Here is a 20,295-nt window from a genome sequence, read left to right on the forward strand (position 1 = left end):
GAGGAAACCCATTAGAGAGGTTATGTTAGTTACTTAAGGCAGATCCAGGATTTGAAATTATGTCAGGGCATATGAAAAAATGTTCAACATCTTTAGCAATTAGAGAAATGAAAATCAGAATTAAGATTTCATCTCACTCTAGTCAGAATGGAACTCATCAAGAATACAAGCAACAATAGATGTTGGTGAGGATATCCTCAAAAATTGCTGGTGGGACTGCAAATTGGTGCAACCACTCTGGAAAGCAGTATGGAGGGTCAGAGACATTTATGTGGAATGAATTGCACACAGATCCTTTTCTCTAAAAGGGACTGTGTAGCAAGTACATGAGACTCTCATAGACTGCTCTGTAGGATGTTTTACTAGCTCTAGTGAACCAGAGTTACATATTGGCTTTAAATAAACTGGTGAAGGCACAGTGACACTTAAAGATGTAACAAGTCATAGCAATCAATGTCCTGCCCAGGACTATGAGCTCCTTGAAGCAGAAACTGACATACTCATATTTGTATTTCTAGTACCTTACATTGGTCTGTACTATGTATGTAGCAGATGTTAGTGAATAAGTGAATGGATGAATAAGTAAGTGGAAGTATGGAAGAGTGGGAGGCAAAAATGAGGCCAGAGTTTTTTGGCATGGTGACAGAAGAGAGGGAGAGAAAAGTGCCATCTTTTAAATGTGGTAGCACATAGGGCTCAAACTGTCTGAACCAATATAATGCTCCAAAACTAGAATTGTATTTATCGTGATGTAGACTAGCCATTTTTTCATAATACTTTTATGCTAAAGATCGAACCCTAGGCAAGCACTCTACCACTGAGCTACAGCCCCAGCCCCCTGTTCTATTTAATTATTTTATTTTAAGGTCTGTAAGAGTTCACTGTGTATAATAATAATAGCCAGACCTTAACCAGAAAGGTTATCTTAGCTTTTCCCTAGTAAAAGCTCACTTTTATCCTAATCAAGTCAGATTTGCAGTGTTTTTTAGGAAAATGATTTAAGATGTATTTGTTTTTGCTTTCATAATGATGCATGCTGCTTATTTAATTATGTGTAATTTTCTAGACAGTCTTTTCTATATGGAATAAATTAATAGAAAGATTCAAAGTGTTTTTTATTGTTTCCACAGGATTTGAATGAGTATTAATGAATATCTTATACTTTTTAACATTTTCTGTTTTATTCTTAATATATTTAGGAATTTTCTTGGTAGTAATAAAATAACTTAATTACTTTGGAGTAGCCAGAATAGACTGTTAAGGTTTTTTTCATTTTCTTTAGAGCTGGAATCTTGCTATATTGTCCAGATATGCCTCAAACTCTTGAACTCAAGCAGTCCTCCTGCTTCAGCATCCCAAATGACTGGACTGCAGGTGTATGACACTGCTCCACCTTTTGAAATTAATGTATTTCTCTTGTTTTACATATGGCTGATCTGTGGTCAGGAGAAATTGCAAACTGTTGCTAAGTTATTTAAGCATGGAATTATAGTGCTTTGTTTTTTTGTGTGTGTGCCTGTGTTTTTTCAATATTATTTTTTAGTTTTAAAAAATTTTATTTCACTTGTTTATTTTTTTATATGGTGCTGAGGATTGAACCTAGAGTCTCACACGCGCTAGGTGAGTGCTCTACTGCTGAGCTACAACCCCAGCCCTGTGCCTGTGTTTTTTAAAATATGGATAGTGTTGACCTTTTAAAATGTATTTTATCATTTAAAAGTATGTTTGGATATTTGTTTTCCTCTCTTAGTTTTTGAAAACTTTTCAAAATTCAGTTATATTCATTGCCTTGTTAATATTTTTTGTCTTTCAGGAGTGAGGAAAAAGCAATAAGAGGTGGAGTCATTGTCAAGTGGTTGTGGCCTTCTACAAGAAATCTCATTGAGTAAAGGCTTTTGCGTTAGCGAAATAATAGGACCGGTTATTCAAGGTGACAGTATAACAGAAAACATTAAAATTGAACAATGACTCGACTATATATTTACATTAGATTATTGGGAACCTATCTGTTCATCATTTCTCATGTTCAAGGTAAATTGATCTTTATTTCTGACTTAAAAAGCACTTAATTCTTTCATCTGTTCTCTCAGCCCATGTCCCTTTCTGATCAGCTAAGCCCATCATACTAGCATAGTAAAAAGGCAAAGAACAAACACACCAAATAATTTTTTTGAGCTTGATTATGATAGAAGGCTGTCCAGATATTTTAAAATCTCAGCCTTTCTCAACCTATTTTCTTGTCCATATAAGGCATTATGATATACAATATTAAGTCTTATGAGTATTTAATGAGATAAAGTATATGAAGCATGTAACTTAGAATCTAAAACACAGGGTGATAGATAATCAAGACTGTTCAAAACCTTATCTCCCTTAAAATACAATAAGGAATAAATGTAAATAATAATTAAAAATTTATTTTATTGTCACTAAAAATCTTCAGAAATATAAATGTCATTTGCCTATGCTAAATACTAAAATTTCTTCATAGAGTCTTGAAACTTTATTTATGACCAGTGTTGTAATTTTACTTCTGTGTGCTCATAGCTTAGAATTCCCAAATCGGAAGTTATTATGACGATTTAGGATTAAATAGACTATATTTGCACAAGAGTTTTTTTCCTGAATGCTTTAATTAGGGTAATATTTTAAACTGAAGAGATAGTACTGCTTTACAAAAGGATTTTAGATAGAACTTATTGACATCTTTATTTTCTTAAGGTTTTGACTTCACAGATTGCTCTTTCATAATGTTTGTTCAAGGACATGGATTAATATCTACCCACAAGAAGAAGCATTGTTAACAGCATAAAGCTTTTTATATTTTTGTTTTAAAGCACAAAATGAAATCTGCACTTCTTTGTATTTTGCCTTAGGTATAAGAGTAACCTTATTATTACCATGCTAAGAATATAGAGCCCTCTTGCAAAAGCCACTTTGATACAGCACCTTTATTTGAATATCTGTTATATATGCCTTGTTGATTGATATCAACCAAAGCTATCATAGTTGTAAAGAGAAGGAGTCAAATTAATAGTATCATTAATATTTACTGCCTCACTTCTAAGGTAAATTCCACTTTGTTATAAAGAGTTTTAAATCTACTTAGCTCACATATTGGCAAAAGGTATAAAATTCTCATTCTACATCCCAATTCAAGTTAATTCTAAAGTAAAATTATTGGGTGGAGTAACTTGCTAATTAGTTATCAGATATAAGCAAAAAATCACGTTTCTAGATGGACGCCATGTACACACCTGTAATCCCCTGCTACTTGGGAAGCTGGCCTGGATAACTTAGCAAGGCCCTGTCTCAAAATAAAAAATAAGGACTGGGGGTGTAGCTCAATTTTAGAGCACTCCTAGGTTTGTTCAAACATTACTACCAAGAGAAAGAGCTTGGGATGGGGGGGGGGTTACATTTCTCTGATAAAGAACAAAATTTATACTATTTTCTTTCTGAAAATTACCTTGATAGTTGTTTCACATGATAACATGTACAAAAAATTTGCTCTTGAAAAAAAAAATTAGAACCAATGTAGAAAAAAATGTTACTTCTTAGAGAAAACTATGAAGGATTACAAGATTCATTGATAAACTGTGACTTTAGCTCTGGCTTTATCTTGAATTGTGTCTGAGGAAAGTAAATTTCTCTGTACCTTCATTTCCTTGTGATAAAATAGAAATAATAATACTTATCCTAGATAGAAATAGGATGTTTTGAGCATCAGATGTTATGTATTTAAGTGTTTTCCATTCATAGTTGTTTGTATTTTAATAGAAAAATGAGTCAGCTGATAAATACCTGAGGCATTTATTTACTTATATATTTGGACTTGATCAGAAATGTTAGAAATGAATTTTAGTGTTCAGTAATTGATTACCCAACTAACAGTGACATAAATAAGTAAGGATTTATATTTAAGATAGGTGACAGGAAAAAAAAAAGATAGGTGATAGGTATTTGCTGGTGTTTGGTCAATAATTGAGTAGAGTTGAGGTTGCCATCTCTGTAATTTTCTTGGCATTTCCTTCATGGCCAGAAAATGGCTGCTGTTATCTACATTTGAGGCAGAAAACTGGGGAAAGAGTCAGCTCCTATTTTAGTGTGGGACTTGTAATATCAGGAAAGTCAAAATACCCCCTGCCAATAGATTTTATCTCAAACTAAGATGGTTGATCTTTCCGAATTTCAAAGAATATTAGAAAACAAGGTTAACAGGATTATTACAGTTAGCTTAGGTTAATCTATGTTTGTTACCTTAGGCTGGACACACTGTCTCCCCTCACCCACTGAGCAAAATCAGTTTGGTTAGTTAGAAAAAAAGGGGAAAATGTATTATCATACATGAAGAAGTTTGGAGATAGGTGGATTGCCTTTAGCTAATTCTGTGGCTCATCAAGAGCCAAGTTTAATTCCCATTTCACTTGTACCATCTACCACATCTCAGTTTAGCCATGGGTTAACTTATTTGACAGCCACAGTGTAGCATCTGAGGAACAGGTATCACATTCAGACGTGGCAAGTTAGAGTTGACTGGTGTTTATTGAAAGAAGAGGGATAGGTATCCTTTCCTGTGTCTGTCTTTCTTTTTAAAAATATTTTTAGTTATAGTTGGATAGACTGCCTCTATTTTTCATGTGGTGCTGAGGATTGAACCCAGTGGCTCACATGTGCTCGGCAAGTGCTCTACCACTGAGCCACAACTCCAGCCCCCTTCCTTTTGCTTAAAGTAGTAAAGAAATCGTTTCCCAGGAATTCCTCTCCCTCAAAAAACTATTTTCTAATCTAGGTGATTAGAATTAATTACATACTCTGGTATAAACAAAAAACTGGCAAGGGGAATAGAACTGAAATTGTTGGATTAAACCAACAGTTATTGATGCTGAGGGGAGAGCTATGATTCCTTGAATTACATGTAGGGGGAGGCAGACATTTCAATCAAAAAATGGGTTGCGGGGCTGGAATTGTGGCTCAGTGATAGAGCGCTTGCCTTGCACATGTGAGGCACTGGTTCAATTCTCAGCATCACATAAAAATAAATAAACATAATAGGGTATTGTGTGTCCATTTACAACTAAACAAAATATTTTTAAAAAAAGTGGGTTGTGTGAGCGGCACATCTTGCTAATAAAATAAAAGGGAGAAAAATAGCCATGCTAAACCCAAGGCCAACATTATTCTAAATGCAAAAAATTGAAAACATTCCAAGAACTGGTATAAGACGAGGATGCCCCTTTCACCACTTTTATTCATCATCTTGGAAACTAGCCAGAAGAAGGAAATTAAAGGGACATGAGTAGAAAAAGAACTCAAACTACCACTGTTTGCCAGTGACATGATTCTATATTTATAGAAGATCCAAAAAATTCCACCAGAAAACTTCTGAAACTAACATTATTTCAGCAAAGTAACAGGACATAAAATTAACACCCATAAATCAAATGTGTTGCTATATATCAATGATGAATCCTCTAAAAGAGAAATTAGGAAAACTACCCCATTCACAATAGCCTAAACAAATAAAAATAAATAAAAAATTCAGGCATCATTTCAACAAAAGAGGTGGAAAAAAAAAAAAAAAAACCCTCTACAATGAAAACTACAGAATACTAAAGAAAGAAATTGAAGAAGACCTTAGAAGATAGAAAGATCTCCCACGCTCTTGGATAGGCAGAATTAACACTGTCAAAATGGCCATACTACCAAAAGCATTTTGTGCAATTCCTATTAAAATCCTAATTACAGGGGGCTGGGGATGTGGCTCAAGCAGTAGCGCGCTCGCCTGGCATGCGTGTGGCCTGGGTTCGATCCTCAGCACCACATACAAACAAAGATGTTGTGTCCGCCGACAACTTAAAAAAAAAAATTTTAAAAATTCTCTCTCTCTCTCTCTCTCTCTCTCTCTCTCTCTCAAAAAAAAAAAATCCCAATTACATTCTTCACAGAAATAGGAAAAACAATAATAAAATTCATTTGGAAAAATATGAGACCCAGAATAGCAAAGCAATTCTTAGTAAAGAAGTGAAGGAGGCATCATAATACCAGAGCCATAGTAACAAAAATGGCATGGTACTTAGACCAGTGGTACAGAATAAAAGACAGACAAACCCATATAAATACAGTTATTCATACTAGATAAACGTGCCAAAAACATACATTGGAGAAAAAGATAGCCTCGACAACAAATGGTGCTGGGAAAACTGGAAATCCGTAGGTAGCAAAATGAAATTAAACCCCTGTCTCTCACCCTGCACAAAACTCAACTCAAAGTTGATCAAGGACTTGGGCACTAGAACAGAGACTCTGCACCTAATTGAAGAAAAAGTAGGCCCAGATCTTCACCATGTCAGCTTAGGAAATAACTTCCTTAACAAGACTCCTAAAGTGCAAGAAGTAAAATCAAAAATCAGTAAATAGGATGGAATCAAACTAAAAAGCTTCTTCACAGCAAAGAAAACAATCAATAATGTGAAGAAAGCCTACAGAATGGGGGAAAATATTTACCACATCCATCTCAGAACATTAATCTCCAGGGTATATAAAGAACTCAAAAGGCTGGGGATGTAGCTCAGTTGGTAGTATGTTTACCTTGCATGCAGAAGGCCCTGGATTCAGTCCCCAGCACCACACACACACACACACACACACACACACACACACCCCTCAACATCACCAAAACCCAAATGACCCAGTCAACAAATAGAGTAAGGAAATGAACAGACACTTCAGAAGAAGAAATACAATTGATCAACAAATATATGAAAAAATGTTCAACATCTCTAGCAATTAGAGAAATGAAAATCAAAACTTAAGATTTCATCTCACTCTAGTCAGAATGGTAGTCTTCAAGAATTCAGGCAACAATAAATGTTGGTGAGGATGTGGGAAAAAAGGTAACTCATACATTACTGGTAGGACGGCAAATTGGTGCAACCACTCTGGAAAGCAGTATGGAGATTCCTCAGAACACCTGGAATGAAGCCACCATGTGACCCAGTTATCCTGATCCTCAGTTTATACCCAAAGAACTTAAAATTGGCATACTATAGTGACACAGCCACATCAATGTTTATAGCTGCTCAATTCACAATAGCTAAGCTATAGAACCAACCTAGGTGCCCTTCAGTAGGTGAATGGATAAAGAAACTCTGGTATATATACACAGTGGAATATTACTCAGCCTTAAGGAAGAATAAAATTATAGCCTTTGCCACTAAGTGGATGGAACTGGAGAATATCATAGTAAGTGAAATAAGCCAATCCCAAACAGCCAAAGGCTGAATTTTTTCTCTGATATGCAGATGCTAATTTACAATGGGGGGAGGTGCTAGAGAAGTATAGAGGTACTTTGGAAGAGGGCAGGGGAGGAAAGGAGGGAGTATGGGGTAGGAATGATAGTAGAACGAATTGGACATTATTACTGTATGTACCTATATGATTACATGACCTATGTAATTCTACATCTTGTACAACCACGAGAATGAGAAGTTATACTCCATTTATATATGATGTGTCAAAATGCACTCTACCATCATGTATAACTAATTAGAACAAATTTTTAAAAAGAAGGGAGAAGAATAACTTACAGATACGTTGCAGGGCACTAGATTTGTCTATTGTCATACGTAGCTTTATAGCACATACTAAAAAATGCTTATGTTCATATGAAATGGTTAATTCCTCCTCAACAGGATATATGCTCCAGAGTTTAGCCCACTTAGTGCACTCAGACACTAACCCAGGACTTCTGGACAGTAATTCTTCAGATCCAGGTGTGCTGTTCATGGTGCAGCAACGTGAGACTGAAAAAAAAAATTATTTATGTGCAATGTACTTAGTATGCATTGATGAAGAAAAGTAGGTTTAAATACTAGATGAACTTCCAAAGGAAGGAAAATTTGGAAACAACTAAAGTAATCATTGTTCCCTAGTACATAGATGGAGGATGATTGTTAGGCTATCTGACAACCTCCGATTTTGTTTCTGGGAAAATTTTCCTTGTCTCTGGTCTTCCTTCACTGGTGTTCCTGCCTTCATGGCCATATCTAAGATGTACTTAGTGAAGGATGGTCTTTATGAAGAGTGAATAGCTTTGGCAGCCTGTTTCTTGTTAATAGCTTTGGCAGCCAAGTTTCTTGCAACTTGGAGATCTAGTTGCTAGAAAGTGCCTTACAGATAGAAAACTCACAGCCTAAGTCAGCTGACCATTGGGCTATCTTTGACAATGTACTTCCACCATTTGCATCTTGTGTCTTTGCATTAAATACAGTTAAATCTTGCCTAGATGTGGTATTCTGAGACTTCCTGACTTCTTAACCATTTACCTTTGCCTTACCTCTTCTCTTGGCCCTTGATTTAATGATCTTATTCTGAATCACTCTTTTCTTTTCTCATGCTAGAAAGTGAGTCCACTTTATTTGGTGTCATAGCATTTTCTATGAATAAATATTAAAATAGTACTAATTATTATCTTGGTTTTTATTCTCATTTTCCATCTAAGACTATGAACTCTAATGGAAAAGGGACTTTGGTTTTGTTTACCGTTGTAGTCAACAGGACTTAAAATTGTAATTACTTCAGACATTTTTCACCTAATAAATGAATGCAGTTTGTGGGGGCAGGGGTGGGGGTGTTGTAGAATTCTTTTTTTAGCCAGTTCTTTTTAGAGTGATTGACAACCTAATAGCAACAAATATCTGTAACAACAGAGTATGGTCTCTGATTATCTTTTTCCACTGGAAAGATCTAGGAGTCCTTGGAGAAATTGTTTATTTTAAGTCTGTCAGGGAAATATGAAGTGATTTTAGAAGATCTTGGCCAACAGAAACCTCAGAGGATATGGGGACCAGTTTGAATTGGCCAGAGATGGAACAATGAGCATTAGTAAGGATAGTAACTGCAGTGGTTTAAATCTATGGTTTTATAATGACACTTAAAAAAACAACAACAACAAACAAAACCAACTGGTTACTGTTGAAGGATGCTAATAAATTTATTAACTTTGAAAACTGATAGAGGGACAAATCAAGCACTAATCATGCCTTTCTTATAGGAACTGTACCGCTTGTACCCAGGTTAGTAAATGAGGGAAAACTTTTCATTATACAGGTATTATAGGTCATAAGTAAGAAGAAATGACAGGCTACTCTTTTTTTTTTTTTTTAACTATCCCCATTGAAGTAATGAATCTAGGTCTTGAAAATAGAGATAAGCAGATATTTGTGTCCCTCTTTTCCACAACTTACCAAGTAGCCATATTTCAGGTGCTTAGGAGCCATGTGTGGCTAGTGGCTATTATACTGGATAGCATGGCTCTTGATCTAACTACCACATGCAGAAACCTATTTTATGGGCAAGAAGGATACAGATAGAAAATCTAAATTCTGGTATATTCTATAGGACAAACAATCCAGTTTCTTCAAGGAAAGAAAGAAAGAATTTGAAGATTAAAAGAAACATGGAGTTGGAGGGTAGGGGAGTAGCTCAGTGGTAGATAACCTGCTTTGCATGCATAAGGTCCAGAGTTTCATCCAAGGCGCTCACAGAGAAAGACACATACACAGAGGCACAGACAGACTTGGAGACAATCTGTTATGATGTGTGAATTGTGAACTTTATAAACTTTAAAACAGGTTATAACATATTCAATACAATTAAAAACTTGAATACTGCCTGGTTGTTTGATATTGGACAAAGAATCAAATTACTGTCAATTTTTTTTAGAAGTGATAATGGTATCATAATTGGTTTGTTTTGTTTGTACTGGGGATTGAACCCAGGGGTGCTTAACCACTTAGCCATATCCTCAGGCCTTTTGTGATTTTTATTTAGAGACTGGGTCTCACTGAGTTGCTCAGGGCTTTGCTAAGTTGCTGAGGCTAGCTTTGAACTCACAATCCTGTCTGAGCTTCCCAGGCTGCTGGGATTATAGGTGTGTGCCACCATGACTGGCTTCATGATTGTTTTTTTTTTTTGTTGTTTTTTTTTTTTAAGTCTTCATCTTCTAGAGATGTGTTGAAATATTTACAAATAAAATGACATATCTGGCATTAGCTTCCTAATTTATATGAACTGGAAAGAGAAATAACAGAAGCATTACCATTTTATTACAGTATTTATTTCTGAAAGGAGAGTGGTGGTGAGGGGGCTGAGTAGGGTGTGTGTGTGTGTGTATACCTCCAACTCCTTTTTTTTGTTAAAGTAGTTTCCTCTCCTGGTGTTTGTTTCTATGAATATTCATTCAGTAGTGCATTCCTTTACTAAATTTCAGCATAAAAAGTTAAGATTATTCAAATTCAGAGTATAAAGAGACTAAAACACTACTTCTTTGGTACTGGGGATTGATCCCAGAACCTTGCATGTGAGCACTCTACTGCTGAGTATATCCCCAACTCATTTTAATTTTTTGTATTGAGACAGGATCTTTCCAAGTTTCCCAGACTGGCTTTGAACTTGATCCTTTTGCCTCAGCCCTTCAAGTAGCTGGGATTGTAGACATGCACCATCACCCTTGGCTACTAAAATACTTTTTTTTTTTATTGGTTGTTCAAAACATTACAGTGCTCTTGACATATCATATTTCATACATTTGATTCAAGTGTAAAAATACTTATTTTAACAGCACTTTCTTTTCTATCATTGTTCATTGAGTATGTGTGTATTATTGGGTTTTTTTTTTTTTTAATCTTTTAGTGATTCATTTTATCATTATGGCTAAATTCAAAGTCAGGTCCACATTTTGAATCACTTATTTAAGATTCATAACAAAATTCACACATACTTCTCTTATCTGTTTGACTCTACCTTTCATTCTTTTGAGAACAACGCACAAGAAATGGCTTAGTAATTTCAGCTGGTTGAGGAGGAGGAAGGAATATTAAAACAGATGTTTGCTTTCTATTCTGCTTCCAGCCTAAAACATTCAGGACCGCATATGACAGTATCTGTCATTTGAGGCCACTAGACTCTAATGCAAGAATCCAGTTCTATTTCCATGAGCTGACTATTGACCTGTAGTAATCTTCAGTTTCTGGCAGCCTGGTCTGGATTTGAACCAATGGCCTTGAGATGAAAGGCCCCGGATAACTCAGTTGGTCCCCAGCTCTCACAGTTTTCTTACTTAAGCAAATGGAGTCCAAAACAAGATGCTTAGTAACTCCCTTCACAAAGAGGCACAAATAAAGAACCTTTTTTTTTTAATTACAAGTTTTGAAAGAAAAGGAAGGGCCATACTTTGTCTATTTTTTAGTGATTGAAAATGACCTCAGCCTTCCCTAAAGTCTCTTCCCATTTTGTACCTTTTTTACAAGTTAAAACTAAATTCTGTTGTCATTCAATTCATATTGAATTCATGCTGTGTTGTTCTTGTTTGTCTTTGATTAGTGTAAAACATGTAACATAGTCATCTCATATAGGTCACAGTACATGGAACATTCTGTGCATGAGTTTATTAACAAATGTCTGTTAATTGTATGAGTGAAATTTATTTTTTACCCACTTGAATCAAAGTGTGGAATATGATATGTCAAGAAATTTGTAATGTTTTGAACAACCCACAATAAAAAATTTTTTAAAAAAATGAAATTTATTTTTTTAATTAAAGAAATACATTCATTGCAATTGTTGTAATAGAAAAGTACAGAAACTTACCTCAATGAAAATGGTAATAATATAGCCTATCAGAAATGATTTATTTAAAAATTGAATATTTGAATATAGGACAGAATCTAGACAGTATGCTCCATGGCACTGGGATGAAATCAGACTCCGACCAGAAGAAGTCAGAAAATGGAGTGACATTAGCACCAGAGGATACCTTGCCTTTTTTAAAGTGCTATTGCTCAGGACACTGCCCAGATGATGCTATTAATAACACATGCATGTAAGTATTTGGTGCTGTCCTTAAGAGTTTGGAAAAGTGCATCTAATGCTGTTTTAAAAAATAGTTAAAATTGAGTTTTTTTTCTTTATATATAATATCTTTCAAAGAGCCAAATTTTCTTGTTTTGAATATAGAAACATTGTTCTTATTAAGTGATTGATGATTGTTTTATTAGAGCTATACCATAATATAGCTTTTTAAAGGAGATAAAAGAAATATAGTATTTGTCTAACATTTTAATGATCTTTTTTATTATAAAATTAATGATACTCATTGTAGAAAACTGTTTCTTTTTTAGTAGATTACCAAAAAGAAACCAAATAATTTTACCCATGACTTCCTTCTTCTTAATTGGTTGAAATATTTTATAGATATGTAAGAATGATATTCAATCCATATCACTTTCTTACTTAATTTTATGTTAATTGTTCAGTATGTTTATGTATGATCTTGTAATTCCATTCCATATTTTTGGGGGAGCATTGAAGAATTGACTTACTGGACAAAGTAAAAATGTCCTGAACAACTGTTTCATTAGTCTTATTAATGGTCTCCCTGTTATATAGGTAATAAGTAAGGTCATGTTTTGTACTTCCCTAATAATCATATGCTCTTTGAGCAGACTAGATATAATGCATAAAACTTGACCCATGAAATCTTGAAATCATATGATAGTTCATTTTAGATTTGCCATCAGTTCTCCAGTGGTAGTTGACTTAATCATAGTAATCTACATGTAGACCACTTCCCAATTTACATCTTCTTGGGAATTTTGTTTGTAAGGGAATGCTCTATTCTATGTTAACAAATAATTTTTTTTGCCAAACTCTATGTCTGTGGTACCTCCCTGATAGGATGGGCTATAATTTGTTAGTGGCTTAGTAACCCAGTGTAAAACTGATCATCAATTTTAACAGAAGTTTACACCACACATACCATCTTCTCAATAGAAAAGGAAGAAATGAAGAATTCTGCACTGGGGATGTAGCTCAGTTGGTAGAGTGTTTGCCTCGAATGAGAACATTTTCATTAAATAAAAATATATTTCTGTAAATTTCTTGAAAATTAAACTATTCAAAAATTCTTCCAGTGTTCCTATCACATTTAGTAAGAAAAATGCCTTTCAGAATCTTTGTCCATCTGTTCTTCCTGTATACACTTTTCTTTGTCCTTGAGTCTGTTTGTAGTTTTACAGAAAAGCTTTTTATTTATTTTCATGCATAGTTTAAGAATGCTGAAATATTACCAGTAAAAAAGAGATTTTAAGTATATTTCTGAAAGATTAACACTTGTATAGAATTTTATACATCAGGTTTCTGTGATCCCATGACTGAGAAGTTACATGACAATGCACATTTAGAGGACTTGTTTGGCAGAAATCCTTTTCTGCTTGACATAGGGTTCTCATTTACCCCTTTAGATTATAGTTCAGACATAACTTTCATTTGTCTTAAAGTCTATTTTGTTCTGCTAATAAATCACATGTGAATATAATCCCGATTCAGAAACATAATACTAAGGGCTAAGAGTATCTGTTCACATTCAAACTCAGATTTCATTAGGATTTTATGATTTGGAGTTAAATGGTTTTTTTGTTTTTCTCTTAGAACTAATGGTCATTGCTTTGCCATCATAGAAGAAGATGATCAGGGAGAAACCACATTAGCTTCAGGATGTATGAAATATGAAGGATCTGATTTTCAGTGCAAGGTAAGATCTAATTGGAAATCCTGAAATAAAAAAGGACAGGGCTATGTGAACAGCATTAGGTCTTTTAGAAGAGTACCTGTGTTCCACATTGCTCTGTGTTCACATTATCAAATATATTGGAGGAAACGTACCTTTTACTTTAAGTAACATGATTGTGCTAATTGAAGTTCCAGATTATTTTTAAGGTTTTAAATAATAGTTTGTAATAACTGCAAAAGTGATATTGTTATACTTATTTGTATATTGTAAAGCTTATTGAAAAGACCTTACAATTTTGGGCATGGTGGCACAACCTGTAATCCCAGCTACTCAAGAGGCTGAGGCAGAAGGATTGCAAATTCAAGACCAGACTTGGCAACTTAGCAAGATCCTGTCTTAAAAAACAAAAAAACAAAAAACAAAAAAGAAGAAGAGTTGGGAATAGGTCTGGGTGGTAGAGTGCGCCTGGGTTCAATTCCCACTACAAAACAGAATGGGAATCTTAGAACAATGGGCAATAACCTTTGTTCCCCACAAACAGCTTAGAAATGTTTAATCTTTGTGAGGAAGTGTCAGGATACTTTTAAGAGCAGTGGCCAAAGAATCAGGATCGGTAATTGAGTGGTAGACGTCTTTGGTTATGAACCTAATCTAATCTCTTCAAGATTTTATATGGTAATTTCCCAAGAGATCCTGCCAGTGTTCTTGAAAAACATTTCCAGATAATTTTAATTTTAACTAAACAGATTGAACTGTTAGTATACGATTTTAAGTCTCAGCTATGCCAGAAAATTATTTATATTATATAGAAATTTGCAGAATTGCTAGAAACCTTCAATGTTATATCTTTCTACTTGTCAGTTAATGCTTAGAATCATCCATTTGGCAAATGACTGCAAATCTGTCAACTTTTGATTCTTTGGACCATAGAGAACAGCTCTAATCCTTCCTCAAGATGATGGCCCTTAACTATGTAAAGAAAGAAAGTTTTTTCATGCTACTTTCCTCCCTCTGTCTTTGCCTAGTGAAAATAATAGTTCACTGTGACCTCCTCAACTGCTTGTATAATCAGCTTTAGAAGATTCACTAGTCTCAGTGTCATATGCAGAATTGTGGTCTTACCAGGAAACAACAACAACAAAAACGGCAGAGAATAAATAATCCCTTTTTCTTCTTCTAAATACAGTCAAATCTCATGTTAGATGTTTGGCCATCACACCATATTCTTGAGACATTAATCTTCTGTCAGCTAAAAGCACCATGCCATGCTGCTGAGCCACACCTCTTCCACTCTTTACTGGTGGTATTTGTTTCTTGAACACAAATAAGTTAGATGGGAAAATTTTGAGTTTTACTATATATTTATTACATACTTGCCAGTTTTGAATTTCACTGTATAGGAATTAATCCTGTTCTCCGGATTTGAAACATGTTAATTTAGTTATTATAGTTTTATGATATTAGCATATTACCAACCATTCATACTACATATTTTTTAATCGCTTAAAAAGATTGATGAAGGAGCTGTAGTTAAAGCACCGAGCCCAATGGTAGTATCAAGTGTCCTGCAGTTTCCTAAATTAGATTTCTTCCAAACTGAATTCACCATAGAAGTTAGTTACTAAACTTGACAATATGCATCTAAACCCATGGTAGTTCTTAATAGCTGTGACAGTTTTGTCAAGGAGCTTATTTTCTCATCCACAAAAGACTTGTTAAAAGGATCAAATGAAATACCGTAGCACAATTGGCACATAGTAGGGGCCTAATAAATGTTAGTCTTTGCCACCCTGATTATCTTAGCAGTCTTCAGACTATATTACCCATATCCCTAGGTACACACAGACTGTGTTATATAAAAGTAACTTGGGCACATGGATAGTTGCAAGGGAATCAGGTTGCAAATCCTAAACATTTTTAGGCCCTGAAGCTTAAAACTGCTGTGCCTGAAAACAGAGCTTCTCAAGCCATTTTTCTTTTCCTTCTTCCCTTTCACAGTCACCCTTCTCCTTGTTAACCAAAGCTAGATATAAAACCTCAAGATTCTACGGGCTGGGGATGTGGCTCAAGCGGTAGCGCGCTCTCCTGGCATGCGTGCAGCCAGGGTTCGATCCTCAGCACCACATACAAACAAAGATGTTGTGTCCGCCGAAAGCTAAAAAATAAATATTAAAATATTCTCTCCCTCTCCCTCCCTCCCNATGCTGAATCTTCTCATTGTTGTAGTAATTTTATTCATGAATTCATAAACTACTATTTTGAAAACCCTAACCATCTCATTAAGAAATGCCTCTTTAAATTTTCTCACATTAACATTTTAATAAAGATTGTAGTGTATCTTTTTCCCTCCATAATGCAAGCCCTCTATCACTGAGCCATATATACCCTTAGCCCTAGATTTTAGTATATCTTATTTTGATCAGTTTGATAACTGATAATTACAGTAATGAACTAGGATGTTTTAAGTCTTAAAAACACACAGTAACAGAAATAGAAGAATTTATATATACTTATTTTGATGTGAAGAATTATGTACTAAAATACATAACATTAAGGCATAATTATTGTGAAAAAATATTTCAAGGAAATAGAAGTTCCAGTATAAAATTTCAAGTTGTTAATAGAAGCATTTGCCAGGTGCAATAGTGCATGCTTATAATTCCAGCAGTTGGGAGCAGAGGATCGCGAGTTTAAAGCCAGCCTCAGCAAAAGTGACGCGCTAAGAGACTCAGTGAGACCCTGTCTCTAAGTAAAATACAAAATAGGGCTGGGGATGTGACTCAGTGGTCAAGTGCCCCCGAGTTCAATCCCTTGTACTAAATAAATAGATAGATAGATAGATAGATGGATTTGTTGCCAAGAGTTAATAAGTGGGATGGCATCAAATTAAAGAGCTTCTGTACAGCAAGGGAAACAATTAAAATTGTGAAGAGAGAATCTACAGAATGGGAGAAAATTTTTGCTAGCTACTTTTCTGACAGAAGATTAAGATCCAGAATAAAGAACTCAAAAACTTATTACACACATACACAAATAACCCAATTAATAAATGGGCAAATGAACTAGACAGACAACTTCTCAAAAGAAGAAACACAATGAACATATGAAAAAATGTTCAACACATGCTTAGCAATTAGGAAAATGTTAATCGAAACTACACTGAGGTTTCATCTCACTCTAGTCTTAATGACAGCCATTAAGAATTCAAACAATAATAAATGCTGGAGAGGATGTAAAGGAAAAGAAGGGAGGGAGGAGAAGAGGGAAAAGAAAATACTGGTGAATGACAGTGACCAGACAAATTGTATTGTTATATGGTATGCATCCATGAATAAGTAATAACCAGTCCAACCATTATGTATAACTGTAATGCACCAATAAAAAATAATAAGAAAAAGGCATTTGTTTAAAGAATTTTTTTACTCCATCTGCTATTAGTTTTGTTTATTTATTTTTATGTGGTACTGAGGATCAAACCTGTGCCTCACATCTGCTAGGCAAGTGCTCTACCACTGAGCCACAACTCCAAGCCCCCATTTGTTCTTTTTTTTAAAGATGATAATGGGTATCACATTGCTATATGTTATTTAGATTCTACTGAATAAAGAACGAAGTAACATTTCTATTTTAAAGTATTGTTTTCAGTGAGACAGAAATTATTAATATATTGTTTGTAGCTTTTAAATTTGTGGTAAAAAATTCTAGATGTAGTCTAAAAATATGAGGAATACATTGTTTTAAAAAACTTGTTTAGCAAGACTGAGGATGTAAGTAAGTGGTAGAAAGCTTGTCTAACAAATATGAGGTCATGGGTTCAATCCTAGTACTGCAGAAAAATAAAAATTTGTTTAGGATCCACACATGCAAAAAGATTTGACCAGCACTTATCTAACTTTCTATATATCTTGGTAAACATCACTTTATTAACCTAGTACCAAACCCCAAGAAGAACAGCTTTTAGTCTCACCCTAAACCTTCCTCACAGTGGTTGCATTGCCAAAGTGTGGATCAAAATAAATACAAGTGATTTTTGCCATGCTTTTAATTTCTTCCTGCCAAGCTTCAATCTCCATTGGTATATCTAGCTTGTTCTTCGTCTTCCTATACAATGAATTCTTTCTCATGAACCTCATTTTCTTGTCCATTTCTTTTAACTTGACTTCTTTTCTTTCCTCATGTACTATCTCTGGCCCATGCAAATGAAATAACGTTTTCTTAAGTTAGAACCTTCCGCTTCATAAATGCCAAGTGACTTTTTCCCCATAAGAATTTTTATTCCCCACGTGTCTGAAATTACAGATTGACTTGGGTGGAGGGAGGATGAAGGCAGTGCAGGAAAGGGAAAAAGTTCTGTCACTCCAGCTTCACTGCCCAGACAATTGTGGCCAAAGATGTAGTTCAGTGCTAGAGTGCTTGCCTAGCTTGTGAGGTCCTGGGTATAATCCCAGCATCACAGAAGGAAAGGTAGTAATCTGGGCAACCCTGACTTTTGCCCACCCAGGTTGTTAACCTGTGTAAGATAAATGTGAAGTGAGTCTGATGTTGCTTATTTTTGGTGAAGCCTATCTGGTATTCCAGAGCTGCCCAAGATTCTTTGGCTTATTCCAAAATTTCATCTGAGATTTATGTCAGGCTCACCTTAAGAAGAACTAATTCATTAAATATTTACTGTTTGCATTCTTATCCAGAGAAAATGAAAGCCTAAGGAGAAGTTAGATGTTCAAGGTCACAACATGAACAACTGGCAAGGCTCAGATTTAAATGATTCCAAAGCCCTTGTTTTTTCCATGATACTATGCTGCCTTCAATCTGTTGGCAAAGTCTTTCTTTCGCTTTTAAAGAAAAGTAATGACATTTAGCTATCTTGTTTCTAGAGCACCTTATTTCCAAACTCTTTTAAGTAATACTTGTCTTTCAGCTATCTCACAACTGTTTCATCTTCCTGGAATATAACTCACTAGATTAGAAGATGTGAACTCATGTAGAATAGAAAAACATCATAAGATCTCTTTATTCCTCTGGGATATCAGTTCCCACTACCTGGTATTTGGTCTGTCTTCTTCATGCCTGTATTCAGCCTTAATAGAGAGGACACAAACAGCAGTGGAGGAATCGTACATCTTTGTCCTTCATTTTCCAATTCATTGCTTGGTGGGCTTTCCCCCTGTACTTCCAAAGAAGCCCTTTTTTCCCATGACTAGAGTCTTTTTCTCTGTTGGTTTTCTGATTTATTAGGGATACCTTTCTTTTCTGGATGGTGGTCTCATAAACTCTCAGAAGTATTGTGTCTGTATTTTGCCCTTTCCCTCACCTGCATAGTTTAGCTTGCCTCCACATCTTTCTAGTTCATTAATTGTTAGATGCAGAATCTGTATCTTTTACTACATGGCCACCTCTCTTAACCAGTCTATTCTTTGCACTAGGACCCCCTCCACATTTTAGTCTGATCTTAAGTCTCATTCAAGTCTGAGTACTACTAAGATCATATTTTCCATACTAGTTTATGGTTATATTAAAATTTATTACCTATGTTTTCTAGGAAAAGACATCATGAACTTAATTACTTTTTACCAAAAACAACTGAATGGTAATTTATTAAAATTGGGGCTGGGGATGTGGCTCAAGTGGTAGCGCTCGCCTGGCATGCGTGTGGCCCGGGTTCGATCCTCAGCACCACATACAAAACAAAGATGTTGTGTCCGCTGAAAAAAACTAAAAAATAAATATTAAAAAAAAAAAATAGTCCATTGTTTGGTAGGAAAACACTGGAACTTTTTGTCCATCTGTAATTAAGTTGTAGTCTAATGTTCTAATATACCATCCATACATATGTTCTCCTTAAGGAAAATCATTTTATAATCTTCACACATTTTAATTTTTCAGTAATATTTATTTTTACATATAAAATTTGCAGATCCTTTTCACTCACTAAATGAGAAATTGTATTTTATCAGTACTAAAAATAAGTTTAATGTATCAAATCATTTCTAATATTACCATTATTTTTTCTCTAGGATTCACCAAAAGCCCAGCTTCGCCGTACAATAGAATGTTGTCGGACCAATTTATGTAACCAGTATTTACAACCTACACTGCCCCCTGTTGTTATAGGTAGGTTATCCTGGAAAAGTCAGAGCATGAGTCTCTGTAAAATATTTTTTCTGATTTTAACAATAACCAGATTACTATATTAAAACTATAAAATCACACTGTAAATTATGTTTTCCTTTTAATAAGATGTGATTGAAAGATACTCTGGTCACTTAATGTTTACTTTTCATTGTCAGGTCCATTTTTTGATGGCAGCATTCGATGGCTGGTTGTTCTCATTTCCATGGCTGTTTGCATAATTGCTATGATCATCTTCTCCAGCTGCTTTTGTTACAAGTAAGGAGATAACCTATTTGATGCAAAATATTCTGTTAAATAGTAGATATCAACAGTTGTTTTTAAAACCAGTAAGCAGAAACTACTGACTGCTGTATGCAATTCAGAAACTATTAATTTGTATTCTCTGGTTATATCATCTTAATTTTAACTAGATTATAGTTTCTTTAAGAGGTAAGAGGGTTTTACTACCAATCAATTAATTGAACACAATTTTATACTTCTGTGATTTTCTTGTTTGCAGAATAGTGAGATTTGTCTCTATTATACTTCAAGAAATGTGCAAATACCAGAAACTGGGCATTTAGGCTTTCTTCACAATTTTTATTTTAGCG

At 34.7% G+C, this 20,295-nt stretch overlaps 1 protein-coding gene across 1 annotated transcript in view; it reads left to right on the top strand.

Annotated features, from left to right (window-relative positions):
• Bmpr1a (bone morphogenetic protein receptor type 1A) overlaps positions 1 to 20,295 on the top strand; it is a 67,619-nt gene that overhangs the window by 30,030 nt on the left and 17,294 nt on the right. Inside the window, exons 2-6 of the mRNA XM_015500081.2 lie at positions 1,814 to 2,031; positions 11,722 to 11,884; positions 13,492 to 13,594; positions 19,588 to 19,684; positions 19,861 to 19,960. Of these exons, the coding sequence (XP_015355567.1) occupies positions 1,965 to 2,031; positions 11,722 to 11,884; positions 13,492 to 13,594; positions 19,588 to 19,684; positions 19,861 to 19,960 (530 nt within the window). The 5' untranslated portion in view covers positions 1,814 to 1,964. The remainder of the gene's footprint in view (positions 1 to 1,813; positions 2,032 to 11,721; positions 11,885 to 13,491; positions 13,595 to 19,587; positions 19,685 to 19,860; positions 19,961 to 20,295) is intronic.

Source organism: Marmota marmota, unplaced genomic scaffold (assembly GCF_001458135.2).
Source record: "Marmota marmota marmota unplaced genomic scaffold, marMar, whole genome shotgun sequence".
Taxonomy (NCBI): domain Eukaryota; kingdom Metazoa; phylum Chordata; class Mammalia; order Rodentia; family Sciuridae; genus Marmota; species Marmota marmota.